The sequence below is a fragment of the Gouania willdenowi genome, chromosome 7 (assembly GCF_900634775.1).
Source record: "Gouania willdenowi chromosome 7, fGouWil2.1, whole genome shotgun sequence".
NCBI lineage: Eukaryota > Metazoa > Chordata > Actinopteri > Blenniiformes > Gobiesocidae > Gouania > Gouania willdenowi.
Window position 1 is genome coordinate 29,155,586 of NC_041050.1, and position 26,512 is coordinate 29,182,097.

Consider the following 26,512-nt stretch of genomic DNA (forward strand, 5'->3'; position numbering starts at 1 on the left):
GGATTTAGCACTCATTAATACAATTTGTAAATCAACTGTTTTCAGAAAATAAAATGCAAATGTTCAATTAAACCAAGAGCAACTTTGAGATTAACATTTTTAAAAACTTGAAAATGTTAACTATTAAAATAAGGGACCTGCCTAACAGAACAAAAAGCTCAAACTGCCAAAATTTTGCATCTTTTTATGTCATAATGTCATCTTTGAAAATCTTAAAAGTAACAAACTCATTTTTAAAATCTAAGGAGTAGAAAGTAGATATTTGTTTGAGAAAGTAAAAAGTCGGCAAAAAACAATGCTTACGTACAGATACCAGAAAAAACTATTTAAGTACAGTAACAAAGTATTTGTGCTTTGTTACTTTTTTTTTGGTCAAATTTAAAGGAACTAAGTTTGGAGTATTTTCATCAACAACCAACAGTTTTAAAATGAGCTGAAGACACAGATAAGAAAAAGAGGAATTTATTGTATATCATCATCTATATACACATTTGAACAAACCCTGAAAATATCAGCACATTACTTTGAAGTCACCTATGAACAGGATGTCTGATGGTCATGTATCCATGGCAACAAACCAAACATGGACTGGAGTGAATGATTTTGGTTCAAATGACAGGAGTTGCTCGTGTTGTTCTAGCCCCCACTACGTTGTGTTTGCTCGACTCCTTCCTGCACTAACAGTAGCAGCATCATCATCATCATCTAGTGTGTGCACATTCTAAAAGAAGGAAACACGAGGAGGGGGGGAAAACAACAACAGGGCCCCAGTGTCTGAGAAAGCATGCAAAACAGATATGATTCCTCATTTCTGGATCAAGCAATGATTAGCAAACATTTTACGTACAATGAATTTCGACGTCACAGTGCAGAGCTGGATGGTGATGAAGGTCCAACGCTTTCATAGTCTCGTCTGCAGTTCTCTGTGTGTGTGTGTGCGTGCGTGCGTGGCCACTAAACAGCCAGCTGCAGTATCAGGATTCAAGTTTTACACAATGCTCCTCAGGATTCCAGTGTCAATGAAGAATAGAGATGTTACTCCTGACATTACTGAGCAAATCCAACAACTCGATATAGATATAGGTTTAGAGATAGATATATATATATACATGTACATCTATATATATGTATATATATACACGAGACGTTGCAGCAAAAAATCATTTGGGATCAGTAGTACCACCACATTGCCATGAGAGGAGCAGAGTTAAAAGAAATTCCAGCAGAAAAGGTTGATTTCCTGACACAGATAGAAAACGATAAAGAGAAGGAAAGGCTTCTAAGTACCGTCCAATCAAAGTCGCCGTTTGAATGTCACACTGGTGCTTGTGGCTCCAAACAAACACTAAAAGAAAAACCCAAAAGGAAAAAAAAATACACATTTTATATACAACTCTTATGTACCCATTATCAGTAGTGTCTAATGTCAGAGTCAGAAGCAAAAAAACGCTGCCATCAGGTTTTCACGTGCAGCTAAAATAACAGCTAAGTTCACATCTGAATAGTTTTTTTTGGGGGGAAAAAAAAAAGGGACTAAAACCACTAATCTGCATTTTCATATCAAGACTTGGCAGTCCTGTCACATCTCATCTCATCTCACAGTGTTTGATAAAAAGGAAAAAAAACTAAACATAACTATAAACAAATAAATAGAAACAAATTAAAAACCACCTCAAACCATTTAGTTTTTTAAATCCCTGCCACGTTTAAGACTGAAGCACATCTGCAGGTGTGTACAGGTGAGGAGGAAGCAACAGTGGAGTGTTTTTTTTCAAGCCAAACTACCACTAACAGTAGCGGACGGCTTCAAAACTCATCAGCAGCTAGTAGTCCCTAATACCGTTCACACACACACTAACACAACAACAGTGCTTCTGCCTCCTTTGTCCTCACACACACTTACAGCCACTGTGATGCTCTCCATTACTTAAACGTTCAGTGTACAGTCGCTGTGATGGCCGCCATGGAAAAGGAAGTAAACCAGTGGTGTCAGGTGTAGTGTAGTGCAGTGGCCTGTGGAGACGAATGAGGAAGAGGAGGAGAAGAGAAAGGGATGATTCTCAGTAGTTTTGGCTAAAAAGGGGTGAGGTAGGCCTGGTCACAACTTGGAGTGTGTGTCGTTTAAAACTGGCAGGGTTTTCGTTTGCAGTCCGTTTCCTATGCGGAGTGTGTGGATGGAGGTGGTGCGTCTCCAGATCACATCTTCACGTCCTCCTCCACGCTGAGCTGGGACAGCGTCTTCTTGATACGCAGCGCCGTGAGGCGGGCCGCTCCGTTAGCATACCAGCACTCCCTCATGATCTTCCCCATCACACGCAGAGACTGCAGGGGGGAGGACAGCAGGGTCACTAACAGGATCCACAGCCTCCTGTGCTCATTACACTGTAGACATCGGCAACTGGTGGCCCTCACCCAATTTGCTTTTGGGGGCTGCACAATCTGAGCATTAATGCACGCTTGAAAATGCACATTTTGTGTGTGTGTTTTTTTGAAGTTCATTGTGTGTTTTTGTTATGTTTTTTCTGTTCTTGTTGTCATTTCGTGTATCTTTGAAGTCCTTTTGTATGTGTTGTTGTTTTTGTTGTCATTTTGTGTGTTTTATAAATATTTTTTGGTATTTTTTAAAAAAAAAAAAATCTTTTTGTTTTTACTTTTCTTGACATTTTGTGCATTTTGCTGTGGTTTCCTGTGTTTCTGTAGTTTTGTGTATTATGTTGTTCTTTGTATAACTTCCAACTTCAAGTCAAGTGTTTCGCAAAATTGTAATTGATGAAGTTGGAAGTTATGCAAAGAACAACACAACACACAAAACTGCAGAAACACAGAAAACCACAGCAAAATGCCAAGAAAAGGACAAAAAGTAACAAAAAATCCATAAAACAATTAAAAAAAAGAAAATATCCAAAAAATATTCATAAATTACACAAAATGACTTGAACACACAAAAATACAACAAGAAAAAGAATTTATTCAAGCTTGTATTAATGCTCAGATTGGTCATTCTTCTAAATGCTGACATGAATGTTGATAACGTGTCACATCTCTGCTGTAGATCTATTAATGCTCAATAAAACCAACTAAGGTTGTCCACGTCTAACTTTTTCACTTCCGATACGATACCGATATTGCAGCCTTGAGTATCGGCCGATACCATTAGTAATAGGATCTGATATAATCACTAATCATACATACATTTTATGACTTATTCTGTAATGTGGAATGTTAGAAAAGATTTGATCACGTGATATTGAGGTCAATAATGAGACATAAATATTCTGACCAACTACATTTGTTTTGGTAAATAAAAAAAAAGTTTAAATGCATAAAAACATTACAAATATGTAGTATTTTATTTTGAAAAAAAATCTTCAAAATGACTCTAAATTTATTCTAATTTATTTTGTGTGTTATTCTAGTTATATTATAGTCCTGTATAAGATTTCAAAGTATTTCTATTTTTATTTCATCATCATAATATTCATGCAAACCTTGCCCGATGATGCCCATTTTGTGAAGTCCTTATACTTCATTGACCCGAACAACAGTCGGCAACAGAAGCTGTGGTTATATACATTTTAATCATAAAAATAAGACTATGCTACAATTGAATGAAAAACAACCTCAAACCAATAACAACTAAACATACTTTTAAAGTTCAGTGAATTGGTGGAGCGGAGTCTGGAATGGACTACTTATGTTGGATATATTTGTCGATATAAGGCGATATAACCCGGTGCGATTTTTTTTTGCTGATATTGGACCAACTTCCGATATCAATGTGGGATTGGGACCATTTAAAGGTGCAGTCTGCAACTCTTATAAAGTGACTTTTTGTCATATTTGCTAAAGCTGTCACTATGTAAGGTCAGCTTTACATCAAACTAGTAGTTTATAAGAAAAAAACAGGCTCATTGAGTCCCCTCTGCTACTCCTGCAGCCTTTGGCAGATTGCCAGAATGTACCGACCGAGAAGAAAGAACCAATCAGAGCCAGGATTGTGTTTGATGGGCTGTCTGACAGCTGTGGCTCACAGACCCCGCCCCTTTCCCAGGGCTGTAGCACCATCTTTTTTACAGTGTATGGTCTGGTGGAGTAGAAGAGGGAATTGGTGACTTTTCGGCTTGAAAGGTAATTACTGCTGCTTGACTTATGTTACGTTTGATTTGTAATTGTTACACTAGAACTCTGTAGTGCATGTGTTGTTCATGTGCGCGCAGCAGCCTCCGTTTGGCTGCTGTAAGTGACACTGTGTTGTTGCTGCTGCTGAGGTTTGTGAACATAGAGAGAGAGAAGTGTTGCAGTAATATGCTAACAAGAAATGTTATATTACTGTGATGTTGCTGTCAGGCCAACGTTAGCTTGTTAGCTCCTCTGAGGGAGGGACTTTGGAAAGTTTAGAGGCAGGGCAAGAGAGCAGCGGGGAGGGAGGGGGAGAGAGGGATCTGAGAGTCGCGGACTGCACCTTTAAGGTGAAAAAGATGAATGAATGATGGTTTTAGAGTGACTGATTCCTACTGGAGCAGCAGTTTTAGCCCAGTTAAACCAGTGAGGTGCACAGTGATAAATACCTCGTAGCTTTGCCACCAGTTGGGCACGTTAGGCCTGAGTTTCTGCTCACACACCACTTTCCTCATCTCCTCTATAGACGGGTCAGATGGCACCAGGTCGTAGTAGGGCAGCTGGTACTCCTCATGGATACCTGAAGGAAAACAAAGTGCTTTCTAAGTCTGAGTTTCCTCACGTTAACATCGCTCTGATCAGCTGCTACTCGTGCTCGTACCTCCGGTGTTGCAGCGGCGTGCGATCTCCCAGTAAACCAGGCCTAGGGCGTAAATGTCAGCACACTTGAAGGAGTCAAAGTGTTTCATGTTGATAGTTTCATCCAAAACCTCTGGAGCCATATACCTGAGGTCAGCACAAAGGGACAAGATGACTTAAGTAAAGCAGAACACCTCAAACTAAACAGGACGCCATTAGTGCTATATGCAGAGCTCTTCAGCACACTTTTTGTACAATAAAGGTAGGCCTAATCTATCTGACACTCCAATATAATGCAAGTGCAACACTCAGTCTGCAGTCACTCACTTACTGTATCCTGTCTTTCAACGAACAAGTATCAATGAATATTTGCTCTTATAAAAGGACAAGGAGTCGCAATAAAATTTGTGCCTAGAATAATCTATGGTTGCTGAAGATTTTCTGCTGTAATTTTTAGGTGATTTCAGGAAACCACAAGGAGGAGGTAAACGTCAGGCAAAACCGGAATTTTAAGCTCGTATGCAGCATTAGCTTTGGCAGCTAACATGGCCTTTCTGCCTTGGAGACCGATGCTATGCTCCAACGGGTAAATTCATCTAAATCAGACTCGATGCCTCCCCCGTCCACAATGACGAGTTTATCTCTCTTGTCCTTTGACGTCATGCATGAAAACCGAATGAGAGTGAGATTTCTGAGAGCGTGAAAAGGCTTATTTTAGCCACTGAAAATGGCCCAAAAATGCATTTTCGGCTGAAACAAGCTGACCGAAACTGGATGTTATGACGCGAACAAACACCGCGGTCAGCGCACACGCTTGTCCGCAGACTCACAGAGTAGCTGTATTTCAACACATCCGAGCACTAAAGCGTCTTTTTTTAATTGAATCGGCAGTATTAATACTGTTTCAGAGTCTGTCAGTCTGATTCACACAGATCATCTGCACTTCACGCATTATAAAGATCATTACTTGGATCGAATTGGAACAGTGCGCACAAGAAATGATACAAAGAACATGCTTAGATATAAAAATAAAGCTATGAAGCTAATTTTCATCAAGAACATTGATGCACCTTGTGTTTTATTGAGAGAACATTTAATTTGACTCTCAGAGCCCAGTCTATTATAGGCCTACACATTATTATTTCATGTATGAGTGGGGTCATCAGTGCTAAATCAAATGTTTTCATATTTGTAATTTTATTGAGGTTAGTACACATTCAGAGCCATAAATGCAGTGGGACTAATAATTTGCATGATAATCTGTTTTTCGGTTTTCAGCCTTGTTTTTTCATTTTTGGCTAATAATTTTCATTTGGGTGAGTCCCTAAACAGATTAGAACAACTTTGGGTGAATTACTCCACATACACCTTCATAAATAATAACCATTTAGTTAAAAGCATCCATTAAGAGACAATATAATGAAAGTTTTTTCCCAAAAGTGTCGAATTCAGTTGATGTTCACAGTCAGAAACCTTTACCTCTTGGTGCCCACACGCTGGTTCGGTGCTATATCAATAGTGTCTGTGATGGACTCGTGGCGGACGGCCAGGCCGAGGTCAGCGATGGCGCACATGCCGTTCTTCTTCACCAGGATGTTTTTAGACTTGAGGTCACGGTGAGCGATGCCAGGTTTACCTGCAGGAGCACAGAGAGGGAGGCGTCACTGCGCTCGCTCCTTTATCGGCTTTGTTCCGTCAAGGTGTGTTGGGGTAAAGTCGTCGGTCTCACCCTGAGTTCCCAGGATCTCCATGTGAAGATGAGCCAGGCCGCTCGCAGCCGACAGCGCCAGTTTGATCATTCCCTCGATGGTGACCGAGTATCGGTTCAGATAGTCAAAAAGTGAGCCGTGCTCGTGATAGTCTGAAACCAGCCACAGCTGAGTCCATGTTCCATTGTCTGAAGACGCCAACAGGAGAATTTGGAGAAGACATTAATGAACACTAGTACAATACTATGTGTAAATGTGCCAGATTTAGCCATGAGCTACTTTCCATCAATAGTCCTCATACATTTAAGACAATGACAATAAAAGATACAGACACGGACATAATATACACATTATTTACAACCAACCGAAGAAATTTCTTATTGGGGAAAGAAAAAAAAATACTACAGATGATCACATGATTGATTTGTTTTTAACAATTTTTTTAGCTCTTTTTTAAAAAGCGAACCGTCTCAAACAGTGATTGGAAGACTATTCCAGGGATCCCACACATTTTTCACAATGTTTTTTTCATTTAATTGCATTTCCTGCTTTTTTAGCATACGCCAGCTGAAGTATGTAATACTTTCACTTTGAGACAACACTTAACAGCTTTAGCATATTTTAAACATTAAAAAAAAATAGGTTAATATTTCCAAAACAGATTAAACAAGAAGACATAGTCAGCAACTTCTCGCGCCAAAAAAAAACCATGAAGAGATTTATAGACGAGGCAGGTATGTTTATAAATTCTAAATTGTTAAAACTCAAAAAATGATATTGGACAAAAGTGAGAAGAATTGGGTTTATTGGCTAAAACGTTGGTGGTGTTAGTGCAGTGTTGTTAGCAAATGACCAAACAGTAAAACGCAATGTGAGAAAGGATCATACAATGAAGGTATGATTTAGCAGCAGTAGTGAAAATAAAGGGCCTGATTTGAAAGTTTTGGAGGTTAACTGAACACTTCTCACCTTTATTGTCTGCTGCGATGAAGCCCAGGATGTTCTCGTGCCTTAACATGATTGTCTGGTAGATTTCAGCCTCTCTGAACCAGGAGCGCTCCTCTCTGGACGAGAAGATCTTCACCGCCACGTCTCCTCCCCTCCACTTCCCTCGCCACACCTCGCCAAAGCGGCCTTTTCCTATGATTTCCTGCAGCACGATGGTCCTGGCCACAGTCCGCTGCACAAACAATGGCAAACCTACAGGGGGCAGCACACGTGGCTTATCAGATGCTACATTAAATCCTCTTTGCTTAATCCAGTGCTTCTCAAAGTGTGTGGCGCGCCCCCTGGTGGGGAATGGAGACATGACAGGTGGAGCGCGACTTAAAAACATTTCCTCATTGACAATAAAGATCATTAACACTACGTAACTCCTACACACAAAGAGTTTAGTCCATTTGTTTTATTGAGGAACATGAAGTTTACCAGATGTTACGTGTGGGAAGAATGATGAAGAAAGGAAGGACCCAGACCAGGGTTGGGGTCAATTATATTTTCCCATTACAATTGCGTTTTCAATTACCCATGTTCAATTACGATTACAATGATCAGCATTTTTTCCATTTACAATTATACTACAATAATGTTTTATCCTCAGAAAGGCAATTTACAATTACATTCTCAATTACTAAATCAATTACAATTATTCACAACTACTGAGCCTGAAATAAAAGTTAACCTTCCTCTTGTGTTAGCATCTCATTTGATAACGTGCCCGAAATCAGCTGTAAAATACACTAAAAACAAATATCTATCATCTAATATCTATTGGTTACATTGTTAAGCTTCCTAATCAATGAAAATATAGGTTTTAACATTTATGGTGCAGATGTCTTGATATACTCCTAGATTTAAATTTTTTTTAAATGATAAAATTGTAAAAACTGTATAAAGAACTGTAACGTGGTTCCCCAGTTGAATTATAACTGACAATTTTAATAGAATTTTCAAGGCAATTACAATTACAAAGTCAAATATTTAAATTCAAAATTTAAATACGATTACAACAGCAACACATTTTTAAAATTACAATTACACCATAAATGTAATGAATCATCAAGTAAGAGATTACAATTATAATTGACCCCAACCCTGACCCAGACTAACCAGAGCCAGAACCGGAGGTGGACATGTCATAGATGAGGTCCTGTAGGGTCTTGTCTTTAGCTAAGTACAGATGGTCACAGGAGGGGTCCTCCACCTCCAGCCTCTGCCTGTGACTGTACGCCCTCTGGTGGTACTGAAACAGGAACACGCCCACCATCAGCAGCACACACAGAAGGAACACGGGTCCTGCAATGACTGCCACCAGTTCCACTGGTCCCCAAGTGGGTCCGGACACTGACCAGTCGCCACTTTTTGTGGGAACTAGGAGCGAAAAAAGAGAAGCAGAGGTGATTTTTACTTTCAATGATCAGGAGCATCACTGTTGGGACAAATGATGGGAAACTGTGGCTCACCTGGGACTTTCAGATCAATGCTGTTGCAGTAGTCGACATAGCAGCAGTGAGTGTTGAGGTAGCCTTCAGCACTCAGACAGAAGAAGGGCTGCCCGGCGGGAACCAGGTTTTCCTGGTCGATGCAGATGCGCACGTGTTGCTCTTTGCCCTGAATAAAGGAGGTGGAGGCCATGCAGGCGCCATCCGTCTCACACTCGTAGCCCTGCTTCTCACAGGTTGTGCAGTTACAACGTAAAGCTGAGGGAGGAAAACGACAGGAAAGAGTCATCCATCAGACAGATACAGACTGAGTTCCCAAAATAAAAATCAAAGCACATGGGCCTGTAACTAAATCGTAATCTCTTGGCTGCAGCTCTAAAGATGATCATGCTTACTGCTTACTAATCATTAGTAAAAGTCATGCTGTATATTGTTGCAATGCCAAAATATAGATTACATAATTGAGGCTGAATAATTTATTACGCTCAATTGTATAGTTCCTATACTAGAGCTAGGGATCAGTATGATTTTCAATTCGGTTAATGATATTTCAGTCACAGTACCAATTTTACTTGAATATAGAAGAGATTCTCAAAGGTCTAATGCTGTAAATAGTATAAACTAACTAACTTGGTGCAGTATTAAGAATAGTAATGTTTACAATAAAAATTGAGCCCACAGCACTGCATTACACACGGTAGAAAAGACGTATTAGGGTCAACAACGTGACACCTAAATATTCTGTCAGTATTTATTTATTTTAGACATAAACAGTATAAATGCATAAAAAGATACCAAATGTGTAGTACTTGACAGTACATATGCACTCACTTTGATTATTATTATTATTACTTATTTGTAAGTGTTATTTAAAGTGCTAAAAACTGTTGGTCATAACTACGATTTCATTGAAAATCTTTAAAACCACTCTTAATCTATTAAAATTGATTTTCTGCCCTATTTTAGTAATATTATAGTCCTGTATAAGATTTCAAAGTATTTATATTATATCCCCATCATAATATTCATGCAAAACTTGCCTGATGATGCCCTTTTTATGAAATATGCTGTGAAAATCCTTATCCCACTAATTGATTTTATGAATCCATTTTTGGCCATTTAAAGGTAAATCGATGAATACAATTTTTTTTAACCCAGCCCCATTTCAAACCAATTTAAAGTTGAATTTGATTCATACTGTAATGTTAATTAATACAGAACCATATATAATCAAAGATGTTACATTACAATGGGATAGGACAGTCCATTATTGTCATTGTATGGCAAGGCAAGGCAAATTTATTTATATAGCGCATTTCATACTCAAGGCAACTCAATGTGCTTCACATGATAAAACATTCAATTGTTTAAAATCAATAAGAACATTTAAAATCATCAGTAAAATCAATTAAAATCATCAGTAAAATCATCATTACATCAACATGACAAAAAATCTCTCTCTCTCAATCATATGCAGTAGAGAAAAAAAGTGCCTTTAACTTTGATTTAAAAATGTTCATGTATGGTGGTGTAATGAAATAATATTCAAAAAGTATAAACACTAGAGTGTGGAAACTATTACCACTGCTGCTATAATTAAACAGCTGCTGTCATATTTCAAAACAAATTATATATTATCATATTTTTTTAATTATGCTGCTGTTAAAAGGAATGAGAATTATCTTACAGATGTGCAAAAACAATAAAGATACATCAGTTCACACATTGTCCAATAGGGGGCAGGCGCACACCATGAAATCAAAACCAGATCAAAAGCGTGTGCTCCGTGCAATTGCCAGTCATTTATGATGTGCAGACATAACCGGAGTGAAGCAGGGGCTGCCAGACGGCTCTGAAATCAGAGCCTTCACTGCAGATGAACCCAAACACGCTGGGTGGAGACGGAGCTGCCCACTGGGACAGCAGAGGTGAAACCCAACATGGGGGAGTAGAGCTGCTGCCAAATCCCTGATGCTGCTGCTGCTATCTGCTCCAATCCTCTCCTTTGTCCTCCTCACACTGGCACTGGGAGCTGCCACTGGTTAAGCTAATGAAACTGGAGTGTGATGAAACGCAGCTCGCTCCTGCACACAGCACATAGCTTGCTCCTATTAAACGTGACACAATGGCTCTGCTGCCACCATAATAAAACGCCAGCGGTCCGTCTCCACTGTCAAATGAGGTCAGTGCTTCAAAGTCTGCACAAATCCGCCATATCTGAAACTGAAGCAGAGCTGGTTGTGGAGTGGGGGGGGGGATTGCAAGCTGATTAGATTTAGAGAAATGTGATTTTGAGAAGGGGCACACATGCTTCTCATTTAGAGCAAGGTCAATACAAAAGGCTCCTTTTGAGCTTCTTTTACCTCCACTGGGCACAGCAGGAACCAGGCATGCTTAAGTGGTCAAGGAGCCCAGACGCATATTTTTCCCCTTCCGCATTAAAAAAAAGGATATAGAAACAGACGAGAAAACTGTGAAGGATTCCCATCAGACCAATCAGCCGATAGTGTGAGTTCAACATTAACTGCTGTTGAATTAACAAAAAAAGTGAGAGCACTGTAGTGAAAACAACAACAGACACTAAACAAAGAAGGCTTTACAAGCCTAATTCTCATTTAGAAAAAGGCTCAACATCCCACGGACTGCAAACAATGAGAAGAGTTCTCTAATCTTCTGTGTCTTTCTGCAAGGCTCACCATTCTGCAACATTCAAACTGATTAACAAGTCCCTCAAAAAGTGTCAGTTTCAACCTATTCTCCAACCAGCTCTGATGATTTTGGTAAAGTTCAACAAGTGTCCAAAACCACAAACCCCGGTGTCAGAGGAGCGCTTTCCCCACAACAGAATGTTCATTTCTGTGTGGGAGCATTTTTCCACACGCAGCACTGGGAGCTGATGTGTCCATGCTTGTTCACAGGGTGGTGACTGGAAATGAGGAACACTTCAGGCAGGTTTTCAGTAATATTTGTTATCGGTTTGGCATTTGCGTGCAAGGGGGTGAACGGGAATGTGCAGGAAATGCCATCAGCATGTAGTTTTAGTACATGTGGACACACTCACACTCAGATTCCTGCCAGATTACACAGAGGTGAAAGAGGATGGCTCTGATAAAGAGTGAGAAACAGCTCCAATGCTTCTCTACAATCTACAGCTCCAATCAGCAAATGGATGTGTACAAAATAGACATGATGACACTGTGAGTAGCGAGTGAATGTGCAGTTAACATGAAATTCACACGGTGCAAACTTTAACTTCCATCCATCCATTTTCAAACCCACTTGCTCCTGTCTCACAGGGTCACGGGGGTCAGTGCCAATTTCCAGCTCTCATTGGGCACTGGGCACACCCTGGACAGGGCGCCAGTCCATCGCAGGGCAACACAGACAAACAACCACTCACTCTCATTCACTCCTATGGGCAATTTTTAGAGACCCCAATCAACCTTACAGTCAATGGCTTGAACCCAGAACCTTCTTGCTGTGAGGCGGACGTGCTAACCACTAAGTCACCGTATGCCCCTTTAACTTTAACTCATTGCCAAGGCAAGGATCAAGCCCGTTTCCATGAAACGGAAAAATCAATCTGACACGGAAAAAAATAAACTCAATGAGTATATTTTCACTCTATCAAAAATCAGGCCCCAACGTGGCATGAAATTGCCTCACATGCTTGTTTTGGGACAATTGTGCATTTACACTAATATTTAATCAATGGACAATGGGTCATTGAATGTGGAGAAAGCATTACAAACTGACAAATATGTCCAAATCCACAGATAATGCAAATACTTTTGCCATGTGTAACGGATTGAGTAGTGGTCAAGTTATTTTGTGATTGAATATAAATGCAGAGTTTCATCTGAAGTGCATTTTTAATGTGCTGTGGTAAACAAGCAGTTCAGATTGTTTTGACTGCATTCAAATCTGAAAAGGCTCTGGTACAAAGACAGGTTTAGCTATTGGTGCATTAGTTGAACTTGTGGTCATTATACCTGGTGGCACGTAATGGCAGAAGCACCTCCAATCACACAACTGCATTAGGTTTCTATGCAAAATATAATTCAATGAATTAAATGTTTCATGAATAATGTTTTGGGAACCAATATTTTGTTTACTGGAATATTGCACTATACTGGTGTCACTGGTAAGAAAGACCCTCTTTTTTTGTTCACAGAAAGCACTATTGAAGATATTTATTCGTTTACATTGGTATGTTGACACTTATTTACAGAAATGTTGCACTAAAATAGTGTCACTGTTCATAGGACACTTTTTCAATGTATTGTCTTTCAGAGATATAAAATAAAAATTGTATTTTTTCACTTAATCTTTTTTTTTTTGTTATGTCATAGATTATCGTAGATTGATTTCTCACCAATATATCAATAATCGCAGTATCGTCATATCGCGAGCTTTGTATCGCGTATCGTATCGTGAGGCACCCAGAGGTTCCCACCCCTATACACAAGTGGATCAAATGACCACGTGTTGATATTCTACTTGGTCACTTTCTCGCTTAAAAATTGCCAGAACTTACAAAGGTGGCGAATCAATAGAGATATTTAGCCTCGGTGTGCTTTCGGTTTTTGTCGTAGGTTTGAGATACATCTTGGGAAACTTGGAAGGACACTTGGTCATCATCCTAATCATACTTATAGTATATAATAGACAACATACTCATTGAGTTTGTAGTGTATATGGTAGTACGGAGTGTGCCATTTCTAACACAGCCACTTCCATAACTCTTGTGACAATCTTGCGTGACTTGAGTATATTCCTTTCTAAATCATCTGAAGCATAGAAAATGTAAAATTAATAATAGTAGTTGACTATTAACCTTATTCAGCATGTTTGGTACGATGTTGGGGAAGTTTAAAAGCCAGTGAAGTAATCAAAACAGGGAAAGATGATGAATTGCAAAGGAAAGAGAAAAGTGTAATAGGAATTTGGGACATTTTAAAAAGGAAAATCAGAGGCCCCAAGAATCTCAAAAGGAATACACAATACATAAAGCATTTCTCATTACATATTTCTCCTAATGCCCTTCATTTTCCCTGAAAAAGCAGAAGTGAAATGATGAAACCATCTCCAGCACAAGCATCTTGCACAACTATACAGCAATGAATTACCACCAGCAGTAAGTAGGTAGGCCGCGATCTGAAAACGACAGCCACATCCATCATGGAGACTGTGTGTGGCCAGACAGATGGAGCACAGACCTTCAGACAGAAGCTGGAGAAAGAAAGCCAACATGGCTGCAAACACACATTTGCTACTTGTATCAACCGTGCATGGTTTGTGGCCTACCAAGCAATTTGGTTTGTGGAAAGGCCTCCCTTTAATTTATGACCAAAACCAAACGGAGCACCACTAAAAGAAAAAAAAAAAAACACACACAGGCAAACATGAGTTCACCGATACGCAGGACTTGAGACAAAAAACTTGCCACAGCAGTTTATGTGAGCAAACAACCTGAATGTAATTAAGCTAATCAAAAAACAAACATTCTATGAATTTAACAGGTTTGTCGACTTGTCAAATTCATCTCCATATACCAGCAGTGCACGTCAAAGAAAAATTAGTTATGGGCTCACAATTACCCAAAAAGACAGAATACCTCAGCAGGGTTTGCCCCAGTGCTTTATAGCCCTAGCACACCACCAGGCTTTTCTTGCTCTCCCGCTAGCCTAAGGTTCACTTGTTTATTTATTTTAAATAGGTTGTTTTTATGGTTCAACCCTCTTTTTAAGCTGTGGATGGAACTGAACAGTGTTTTTCATGACGAGTGGCTCATCACACCTTCTTTATATCTTTGCTCAGAGCTGTATGTATGTTACGGACATGATTACTGGCAGATATATCATCAAAAAGGAATATATTAGGAATATGTTGCTATTACCGGGAGCTCAGCGCTGTTACCGGGAGCTCTACTTACGATTTACTTAAGGTCAGATTTAACACTTTTATGGAAGAATAAAGTAAAAACACTATTGTAGTTATTTTTGCTTTTTACTTATCTATTTTTTTAGAAAATAATTGTATTATAAATGAGGAAATAAAGGAATTGCATACAATAACAAAAATGGAGTGACCCATATGCATACATGTTTCATAAAATATTAGCTCATGAGCTCTTTGAGTCAGTAGCTATTGTAGCTATTTTAATGTGTAGATGCTATTACTGAAGCAGATTCTAGTGTTGGTGTACTCAATTTATTTTATGTTTGTAAAGAACCTGTTTACACCTTAAGTTTGGAATTGTTTTATTTATTTATTGTTTTCATTTGTCGCAATTTGCCCCAAGCCAAATCTAAAAGATTATGGCAACATAGAGCAAATAATTGTACAATTTGTCATCCGATTAGTTGATTAATCGATGATGAGTCAACTATTAAAATAGTCGTTAGTTTCAGCCCTAGACTCTACACCAGTGTTTCCCACTCTTTTTTTGTCCCCGTTTGTATTTTTGTCAAACATTTAGTCTACACCATCACACTAGCATTGAGATGGCAGCAAGCAAAAGTAACCAATAAATAATGTAAATACAGAACGGTGACTAAAATAAAACATCTATTATAAAAATAACTAATAGCTTTCACGTTTTTCACGTTGTGGGCTTGTCAATCACTGAAACATCTGATTTCCCTGGTTTTACCCCTTGGCCATGTTTGCACTTTTAATGTATGTTAATTTATTTTACTTTTAAAAATATGGCTATGCAGGTCTGGGCCTGGTTAGTAGGTGGATGGGAGACCACTGAGAATTCCAGATGCCACAGTGTGGGGACAGTCGCTCCAGTGGTATCTGGCATTGTGTCCTTGGGCAAGACACTTCACCCACATTGCCTAGTATGAATATAGTGTGTGAGTGTTGGTGGTGGTCAGAGGGGCCGATGGCACACTATGGCAGCCTCACTTCTATCAGTCTGCCCCAGGGCTGCTGTGGCTACAATAGTAGCTCACCACCACTAAGTGTGGAGTGAAAGAATAATCCCTTAAAGCTGTAAAGTGACTGAGTTCCCAAAGAAGCGCAATCTAAAATTGATGCATTATTATTTTTTTGTGTTTGTTAAAATCATATTTCAAAATTGTTTAAGTGTCACTAATAAATGGCTTACAATAACACAAGCCATCATTTCAAAATTCCTCTCAACTTTTATCATTTTTTTTTTTTACAAAAACACATGGGCTTCTCTACCACCAGGCTTAGCAAGTTTTCTGGGGGAAACCCTGCCTCAGTAAGACATTAGGAATTATAAACGGTTCAAATTAATGTCACACAGCTTGAGCTGAAACTATTAAGCACAACTGCCAGCTTGTTGACAGTGCTCTATGCACATCTTTGTGGAGCTCAAAGGGAAAGAACAATATCAAACCCAAACACACGTGGTTCTGAGGGACTGTGTGTGTGCAGTTTTTCAGGGGACTTGGCTCTTGTATCCACATAATTGGTGGTCTTTACACTGGTTCTTTGTGCAGAGATTAAGGCGACATGAGGAGGGATTGGACTGGCCCTGCTTGTACAAAGAGCAGAGAGGGGGAGTGTGCTTCTGCACTGAGCAAGGTGGGGGATGGGGAGCGCACATGGGACAGTCTGGTAGGGGGTTGGGGGGCTGTCTAGGCCAGACAGAGCAGAGGGAGCTGGGCCCCCGTTTCGGGAAGGACAATACTGACAGGAAGGGGCCAGGGAGGTTGACAATTGAGACTCACAAGGCCCCCCAGCTGGGATTGAGGTCTACCCCCAGTGACCAGCTGCGACTGTCATTAAAACCCAGTCTAGACTTTGACTTATAGAAAAGAGTAGAAGAGGAAAACAAGCAGAGCCCAGTGTCTCGCTACACTTTCTTTTTTGAGTCACCAGCATGTAAAGTTCCTATCATGCCGTTCATGTTGAGACAGGAAATGGGAGACAGAGTGAGGAAGGCATTAATAAAACATTGTTTTTGTAAACAGAATTGTCTTAGAGTAGACCAAACTAAAGCCCGGTGTAGTCCAAGTTCAGCCTCTAAACCTTGATCACATTACACTAGTGTTTATACACATGTTCCAGCCTACGTGCTGTCAAAACAAAGTTGTACGTTAATTGTATCCCAGAAAGGGCCTGCTAAAACACTAAAATAGCGCGGGCACTGAAGGAGCCGAGCAATGCAAATGAAGACATTCGGTACACAGAAGAGAGAGAGCACCATTACCAAAATGCACCGTCTGAAATTAGATCCATACAAATACTAGACAGAGCTGATCAAGACAAGCAGACGCCATCAGACAGCGTGCGCTCAACACACACAAATACACACGAGCAGGGCGTGCACGCACACCCACCGCAACTGTGTTCTAATCAATGCTGGAGGGAATGAGGAAAGTCATTACCTTTGTCTACAGCTCTGGGTCAGATTACTGATCTGACTCTAAAGTGAATTCTCTAGGGTGAAGCAGCTTCTACTATATCTCCACCAACCTCCAAGCTGCATCACATCATGCCTGACGGTCCTTTAAAGGAGACATATTATGAAAAATCCACTTTTGCAGTCTTTTTTAACACAAATGAGGTAACTTGAGTGTCCACACGACACAAAAAATGTGAAATCAATCCATGAAGTCGTTTGTTTGTGTAAGTCTTACAACACAGAGAAAAGTGCTCAGTTTCAAATTTTCTACATTTGTGACGTCACAAGTGAAATCAAGAAAGACAAAACCCTCCCCTCCAACGGTGTCTCCACCCATGAACTCCACCCCCAACCTGATGAAAACTTTTGCAAAAGTCCGCTATTGTTTTTCCTGCTAGCAAAGGAGTGATGGCTACCGGTAAAACAAAATACAGAACTTGCCTACTGCCGGTGCCACGCCACCACAGTGAACGTACAGTGGTGTATGCACTATTTGTTCATGCGGCGGTGTACTCCGCTCTGGTGGTTTCCAGCGCCTTTTGTGGTTTGGTGTAGCACCAGGGAGCTGACACATTTTTAGTACCTGTTATATCACCTCGTATCGCTGATCTGATCTGTTTGTGACACAATGCGACGCAGTGATTGGACAAAACAAATGATTATCATCTTAAATGCACTATTCCTGTGGTTAGAAAAAGGTGACTTAGCAGCTTAACACTATGGCGAGAGTTTGAATGACTGCTGAGATGGACTCACAATAACAATATCCACTTAAATACCCATGTGTTTTACTGTAATGTGCAGTTTTTTTTGGCTGAAAACAATAACTGTGTGGATGTCAAAAATTAAATTGCCTTGGTGATCACTGATTTCCCTTGTATATAAGAGCGATGCATGAAAGTCAGCGTCTATAGACACGCCCACTCATAAATCTGTATAAGTAGCCTCCTAAACAGCCCGATTTTTAGAACTGCTCAAAAAGTCACTTTTCAGAGGGCTAAAACTCTGGAAAACAGGCAAGTTTGAGAAAATAAACCTCAAATACTATGTTTTTGGTGTTCCTAGAACAAATGAAGATGGGTGTATGGCTTTGAAGTCTAAGGCTTCAAAGCCATACAACTGTGAGCATTAGACTCTTCTACACAAATGGGATCAAAGTGCCCATTGTTATGTGCAACTGTATTCCTGCAGCACAAGTAAAGCCATCTTTACAGCTTATAAAAAAACACACTATTAGATGATCTCTCACAAAGAAAATGAATTGGCCAGTAAAACCAGCTCAGTCCTAATTTGTCCAAACACAGAACAAAGCTTCAGGCACAAACCACAATGGTACTTTACAGTCTTATATAAAAACAATAATGCAGCATTACTCCAGCAAAAACCTGCTGTACTAAGCAGCACAGCCCTGGATTATATCAATCAACATAAATCAGAATCAAGAAAGTAATGGAAAAAAAAAAAAAGACTTCACGCCTCCTTGGAGCAATTACGTGACCGAGCAGGTTTAATGGAGATTCTAAGAGCTGCCAAAAAAAAAAATCAAACAGCGCTTTAAAGAGACGGTTGTCAGAGAAGCGGTGTCAGGTTCAGCCCTATAGACATGAACTCACACAGCTATCAAGCCTGTCTGGGTGTACTTAAGACAAAAACAACTCCCATTTTTCATGTATGCCTAAGATGTTGCACAAACACGAACTTCTTTTAAATATTGAATCTAATGCAGGGGGGTTCATTTAACACAAAATCCTTCACAAATTAAAGATCAAGCAAACAGGAAGTTAGAAGCCAATATGGGTGCATGCATTCTTTGAACTACAACTGATCTCTTGTGGTCTAACATTAATGTGGAAGCTGGGTCAGTGAGAGGCTATGCTGTCTGCTGCAGCAATTAGGGTTGTGTGCCTCTGGGCTAACGGAGGTCATTAACAGCATGGGTTATTATACTGAGAAAGGCAAACCACCCTGGTCCTGACCTGACCCTGGCTACCTATAGGAGCCACTTTACAGAAACTGGTGGTAAATATTGATTGCTGAGAGGAAGGTGTCTGTTGGCTGAGACCTTATACAGAAGAAATGCTGTAGATTCCTTTGATCGTAATTAGGGCAGCGGTCTGACAAACAAAAAAAGGTACAAAAAACTGCATTTAAGAGGGAAAACCGGAAGGGGACGTCTACTATTACAATGCATGGAAATATATACTGTAGATTATGCCTAGGCGTTATGCACCAAAACTCATGTCTCCATATTTTTTTCTCAAAAATGGCGATATATGATAGAAATATCGATAATTTTTATTCAAATGAAGTCTTACTAGAAAGACAATTCAAGGTTAAAATTGCCCATATAAAATGCCACACAGGCACATTTAGAAACAAACAACTGCACAATGTGTGTCACTTTTGGCTTTTTCTCCTCTAAGGGACAGCATGTGTGTGTGAGTTCTGTAGTGTAGCAATCTATCCAACTGTGCTTTTCATGCTGTTCTGAGAAGTAGAGAAAGCAGCAACTCCTAAAACAGGTATTTTGATACAAAATAAGCTATAAAAATAAAATATACATATCGTAATAGGCAATATTGTAATTTCATCTATCGCCAAAATAGAAAACTCAATATATCGCCCAGCCCTAATATAGATTCTTACTTCTTCAGTTTACAAAACAGCTCAATTTCTGTAGCTCTGATCTGATGGCCAGGTGTGTTTCCATTTTGGGCAAGTTTTCATTTGAAATATAACCATGTCTTCTACAGTTTTGACTCCAAACCGCATCCGTGCCAGAGTTTAGACAGAGTTGTCAGTAGTACAGACAGAGAGGAAGGGACTTTTTTCAGTGTTTAGGATCTGGTCTCTGACTTACACCAACTGACGCACATCAAAGAAGAGCTGCTGAGTGTAGGGGTGAAACTTCATAAAAGTGGGAGTAAGTAGAGTCAAATAGAATGGAGCTCATTGGAAAAAAAAAAAAAAAAAAAAAGGTCAATGAGTTTACCTTTAACCAGTGGTTTAGAAACATGCAAACTGGAGGTTGCTGCTGGGTTACCCCCCACCCCACACCAAGCAGCCAGTGAAAGCATGAAAGGGACCACACACAACAACAACAAAAAGGAGGATAAAAACAAGAAGTATTAAAGAAAAGGGCGCACCCTGCCTCATGGCGGTGTGATCAACAGTGCCCAGATCACATTTCCACCGACTTCAATTCACATGCAGACTGTGCAATGCAAGTGTGTGATGAACACAATACAACTTTCAGCTAATTTGCATGAAGTCAACCATATGTGGCGTAGATTGACTAAAACATGCGAGTAAAGCGTTTTCTCACAGAAAGGCACTTGCACTGGTCTGAGACCTGCCAAGCCGTGGAACATTCAGGTTTGTCTGGTTTCAGCTCTTGCACAGTGAAATCCATTATGTGGTGTGAAAATCTCACTTGAGACAGACATGAGGGCCTCTTACATGGCAGACCCACGCCAGCTGGACAGAGCCATCAGCTTGCCATGTCTGCTCTGGCCATTGGATCCACCCCCACAGTCACCTCGCACTTCACCGTTAGTGTTGAACACAGGCAAACAAACCGGCCACTTGGGTGTAATCACTTTCCCAGCATGCTTTGTACAAATTCAAGATTGGCGTACTGTAGCTTTTACTAAGTAAGGAACGTTTTAGTGATTCTCTAACGATGACTCAACTTCTAAAATTACATGTACGTGACAACGCTGTCACAAGGTTTCATTGGGCACACAAAGTCAAAGTTCTGTTTTTTTTACAACCGAGTTTATCTGGAGAGCGGCAAGTTGCAACATGATAAGGAGATCACAAAAAGAGCAAAAGTGGAGTCTAGTATAACCCAAGATATGCCTCTGACTAATCTATTAATACCTTTTATAAAAGATAGTGTGTGTGTGGAACAAAGTCAAAGATGAGCACACATGCACATAGGCAAATAATATCCTGAGGTTTAAAGTAACGTACTCACCTGAAAAGTCATCGTATCACACAAAAAGGTATCAACCTATTGAACAGTTTAGATGAAAACCTGAAAAGTGCTACTAGTCTGCAGATACTCAAAATACATTATAAAAAGTGTTTTGAAGAAATATGCAAATTACATTGGACCGTAGCTCTTTTTTAACTGTAGGTAACCCCATAATATTTAGAAATATTATAAATGCTATATCATATACACCAATATAACGTATGGACCATTGGGTGTAGTTTGTGATAAATATGTGTGATGTCAAAATGTACGAAAATGCTTTTCTCTTCTTTATGTTGCTATTTGTATGTTTGTAATAATAACTGAATATGGGGTAGGCACCTATAAACTTTTTTTGCTTCAGTCTACTCCTTTTGAGTTTTCATTACCATCTAATGATTTATCTTGTGTTTTGTAAAAAAAATATGAATGTGAATTACTCAAATAAACTAAATTAAACCCCCCCCCCAAAAAAAAAAACAAAACAAAAAAACATACTAACTAGAGGCTGCGGTGTGGCGCTAACGATCAGCTGCTCCAGCAGATGAAGGGGTGGGGGAGTCCAACTAAAGAGACCCTGCAACTTGCACCTCAAAAGACCCCACTTGCCACATTTCCATCACAATGATCCCAGACTCCAACTCTGACTTCTGTCTGGGACTGCTGAATGCGCGGCTGTTCTCACCCTATGCCAGCATTCTGTGTCTGCTGGAGGCCGCTAAGTAGCCTTTTCACTCCTTACAATTGGACACCAATGGCAGAGCTGCCAGTGTTTACCCTCACAAACACATTTCATGCACAAAGTAGGCTGGGCCTTCATTCAGAGACTCCCTTTCTGCTCTCGCCAATATGGAAACCAGCGCTCACAACATGTGACTCACACTCATAGAAAATGGACTGCATTGGTCATGTTTACCCAATTCTGTCATTTGCAGCAACACAGCGAGAGGAATTCCTACACTGCTAGGGTTGGATTTGTTAAAAACACTAATAATGGACAGTCATTTTTTTATTTTTTATTTTAATTCATTACCATACCCCATACTGAACATATATTAAATTCCCACTTATGGAATGGATGAAGGTAACGGATGCAATATATTTAATGTCCCTGTCTTTTATAATTTTCTAATAATCTGCACCAAACTAAGGTGCATTAGTTTGACAAACTTGTGAGATAATTCAGCTCTTAATTCACCATGCAGCTTTGTGGAATGCTCACCTAAATGTGAATATCAGAAATTGATTCAGGACAAATACAAGAAAAAGCAAGAACAGCCAATTTTTTATATAGAGCAGTAATTTAAACACTGGGCTGCAGATTATTACGCATTAGCAGTTTAGGAATGCCTCCATTTTTTCTATGGAAATTAGTACGGTCACTGATGACAAAACAGTTATGCAACATCAAAATGGTCAGTTGGCTTTGTTACTGATTTACTAAACTCGTGTTTCCTGGAAGAAGCACCAACATAAATACTGACTTTAGGACGACTGTAGCTTCCTGCTAATTCATTGCCGTCACAAACCCAATATCCATGTTTCTGGTAACCAATTAATTTAGTACTACGTGACCTTACCAACTGATGGACCATCCAAAGGTAACCAGGTAACACCCTAATTAAAGCAGTATTTCACTATACCACCACCTAGATGGGGGATATGCAGGTAGTGAAGAAAAGTTTTTTCCCACTCCCAAAAGCAATTCTATGTTCAATGTCAAACTATGACCTTGGATTTCTCTTTGTTGATTAAACTGATCAGAAAACTGTTGTGAATCTTACTTTTGGAGTCACTGGATGCAAATGCTTTATCATAAAATACATTTATAGTTTATAAACCTGTATCTGTTTCTCTGTACAATGTAATTTTTACACACACTTCACATTTAGCAGAGCTGATGATTTTCCATTCCAAACCTTACGCAATTCTGTTTCAAAGTTAACTCATTTTGTTTGTTTCATTGGCTTTCCCCAAGTAAACATCATTACAGGCTGTTAAACTTCTTGAAATCATGCTTAATACGATTAATGGAGTTAAATCTGCAGTATTTAAGTTTTTTTGTCATTTTGTCAAATATCCATAATATCCTTTCAGCATTATGTAATTCTAAGTGCGTTGATACAATAAGAAGTTGCGATCATATGAAAATTTGCACAAGTTTAAGTCAAGCCATTTGCTACACTTGCTAAAGCTAGGTTGACCATTTTATGGCAAAAACAATATTGTGGAAATGCGTGATATTGTAACAAAAGTTGTGAACAAGGGTTTAGAACTTTTTCCATTTTAGATGATGAAATCCATCATATATTAAGTCATGATAGACTTTTCCATCTCTCTTGCTATCTGCTTCATTGGGATTGTAATTTTTTTTAGATATAGTTTCCATATTCAGGAAAAATCCAAAGCCCTAATTTAGCCATCAACATGTTTAAACCAAGCATTGGTTGAAGGTGGACTCCATGAACCCAAGGAGTACCATGTAATATTACCAAAGCAACATCTTTTCTTACATATATGATGACTGATATTACACTTTGTGCATCCAAAGAAACACTTCTGATTGTATCTGGTAAGCAGTAAATAAATGCAACATTGGGACTCTATTTTGGGGGAAACAAGTGTACACATTTTCATCCTCCCACAGACAAACATGAATGCAGGGTTAAGTGTGTGTAGAAAGGTGTGCTCCATATTCCTTAGGGCTGGGTTAGACTCAAACACCCTGTGACTCCAAACACAGTAAACGGGTTCAGAGGACATGGATCTGACACTTGACACTGTTCTAGTTGATATTTCACCCCATAATCATTCAGACCAAGACATCTAGAGACCTTCAGCCCTACCAGGAAGGATTCTGACGTCATCATTATTCACTAGGTGTTACACTTTACTTACTGGATCTGATCAAACCTGTTTAAATATACACTGTGTGATCCAGGAACAGATACAGCTCAATGAAAACCAAGGCTAATGCTAAAGCTACTGGCAAGTAGGACTGAAAACAGTGCCTGACTGCAGCCTTACAAGCTATACTTTACACTGGTGTTAACATTACATGTGCAAAGTTCAATATTAGGGTTAGCATGGCGTCAACGTCACGCGTTATTCCATAGTTAAGCATAGAATAGCAGTTGTTTAGTAAATAATATGCTAGCATAGCAGCCGTGTGAGAGTAACCTCATCATAGGCGACATCGTGCAGTTTAATGTTCATTTGAGAGACACGACAGGGTGATAATATGTTAGCACTGAAGCTGTGTCTGAGCATAGTTATATTATGTATGATTTCACTTGAGTTAGCCGTGGTTAGCTGGCGACTGTGTACAGACAAGTACCACCATGTTGTTGTTGTTGTTGTTGTGTAGCTGCTGCTCAGCGCTCTATAAAAGGCTTCTTGAGTTCAGGCGGTCTGAAATAAAACCAATACTTCACAACAACAACAGCAGCAGCAGTAGTAGAAGAAGAAGAATAGGACGTGGTTTTAAGTCGACGCCTAGACATATTCCGGATACACAGCGCCATGACGCTAATCGACACAACAGGCGATGCCCGGTCCGAGCCAGACAAAAGCTCCGAGTCTCTTGAACTCACCGTGACCGACGGACGCACAGCCGAGCACGGCCAGCAGCGTGAGGGCGAAGTGTGTCAGAGCCATGTCTTCACAAATCCCATCGCTCCGCCATCAAAAGCGTCCGAAGTGTGTCGTTATCAACGAGAAAAGACCTGAGACACAACCACAGTCGGACCGCACATACACACATACAAATATACACACACAGCGCACCGCCCGCTAGAAGCCAGCCCGGCTGTGACGTGTTTAAAGGACGCCCCTCCCCCAGCTCCGTGGTCAGGCCTCTTTCTGTCACCATTTAACCAAGTTAAAGCTCATATACGTTACTTTTCTGCAATGTAGTTAAGGTCCAACAGATCCAAAACATAATACAAATACCGACAAAATATGTTATTCATATCTTTGAAAAAAAAATAAAAATAATAACTTTCATCATTGGTCTCATAATATTAATGGCAAAATTCCATATTCATAAATTAAAATCCTTTTCAAATTTTCATCTTTCCTTATTGGAGTTTAGTTATTATATGAATACTTTAAAGTTTTTGCAAAATAAAAAAAACGGGTACAAAAACTATGCTTCTGTATGAAGAACTGATTGTTATACCTCCAAATGACATTGTGATGCCTGTATTTGTTTTATTTTTACTAGTGATGTTTTCCCTGACTTTGCTCTCTGTTCACTTTGTGTTATTTTACTGATTTGTAAACTTGCAATTTGTCATTGGAACATGCCATTATGAACTCGCTAAGATAAAGAAGTAAAAGGATATGTACCTATCATTAATATTATAACTACTATTACTACTACTACTACTACTACTACTACTACTACTACTACTACTACTACTACTGCTACTACTACTACTACTACTACTACTACTACTACTAATAATAATAATAATAATAACAATGCAAGACCTGTATTCGTAAGGCAAATATGTATTTAGCAATTGAGAATTGGCAAAAAATGACAACCTGTATCTGGATTTGTTGACAAAGGTCAAGGTCACACATTGAAAGGAAATGTTGTTGCAGTCTGAGCACTGTATCTCAATTTGTGACCAAGCTATAAGGAAAAAAGTATTTTTTTGTGATGTCATGAACTTTGACCTCTGCTGATCTTTTTACTGGTAGGTCACACATTGAAAAGACATTTTGTTCAATGGTACCATTCTGAGCACAGTATCTCAATTTGTGGCCAATTTATAAAGAAAACTGTTTTTGTTTTTTGTTTTTTTCTACCTCAAGTGAAGGTCACGGTCACACATTGAAAGGAAATGTTGTTGCAGTCTGAGCACTGTATCTCAATTTGTGGCCAAGTTACAGGGAAAAAAGTTTTTTTTTTTTTTTTTTTACAGGTCGTACAGCTTCGGTCTAGTTAAATAAAATACTCCACTTGAGATGAGATTTTCATAAATGTAAGCATCAAACTTGTACAATAAATATTCATAGAGATCTTTGGTTTTTGACACTTGTCGCGATCTTGACCTTGACATTTAAGGTCCAAAAATGATCGACAAATCATCCTTCCCATTGCCCCTATGAGATGACATACGTGTCAAAACTTTCTGTTCAATCTTCACATCTTTGTGTCACTTGTGCACATCAAAAAAGCAGTTTCTCATTTTTTTGAACAAGTTGCAAATGCTTTGGTACATCCATG

At 39.4% G+C, this 26,512-nt stretch overlaps 1 protein-coding gene across 1 annotated transcript; it reads right to left on the reverse strand.

The window, feature by feature from the left end:
* Positions 1–446: 446 nt before the first annotated feature.
* acvr1ba (activin A receptor type 1Ba) lies at positions 447–25,060 on the reverse strand. Its single transcript, XM_028452761.1, has 9 exons — positions 24,867–25,060; positions 8,930–9,166; positions 8,577–8,837; positions 7,437–7,667; positions 6,488–6,655; positions 6,238–6,394; positions 4,781–4,905; positions 4,569–4,699; positions 447–2,322 (listed from the first exon to the last, which is right to left on the reverse strand). The coding sequence occupies exons 1-9, from the start codon at positions 24,928–24,930 to the stop codon at positions 2,197–2,199; spliced, it is 1,500 nt and encodes a 499-aa protein (XP_028308562.1). The 5' UTR covers positions 24,931–25,060; the 3' UTR covers positions 447–2,196.
* Between the last annotated feature and the right edge of the window lie 1,452 nt (positions 25,061–26,512).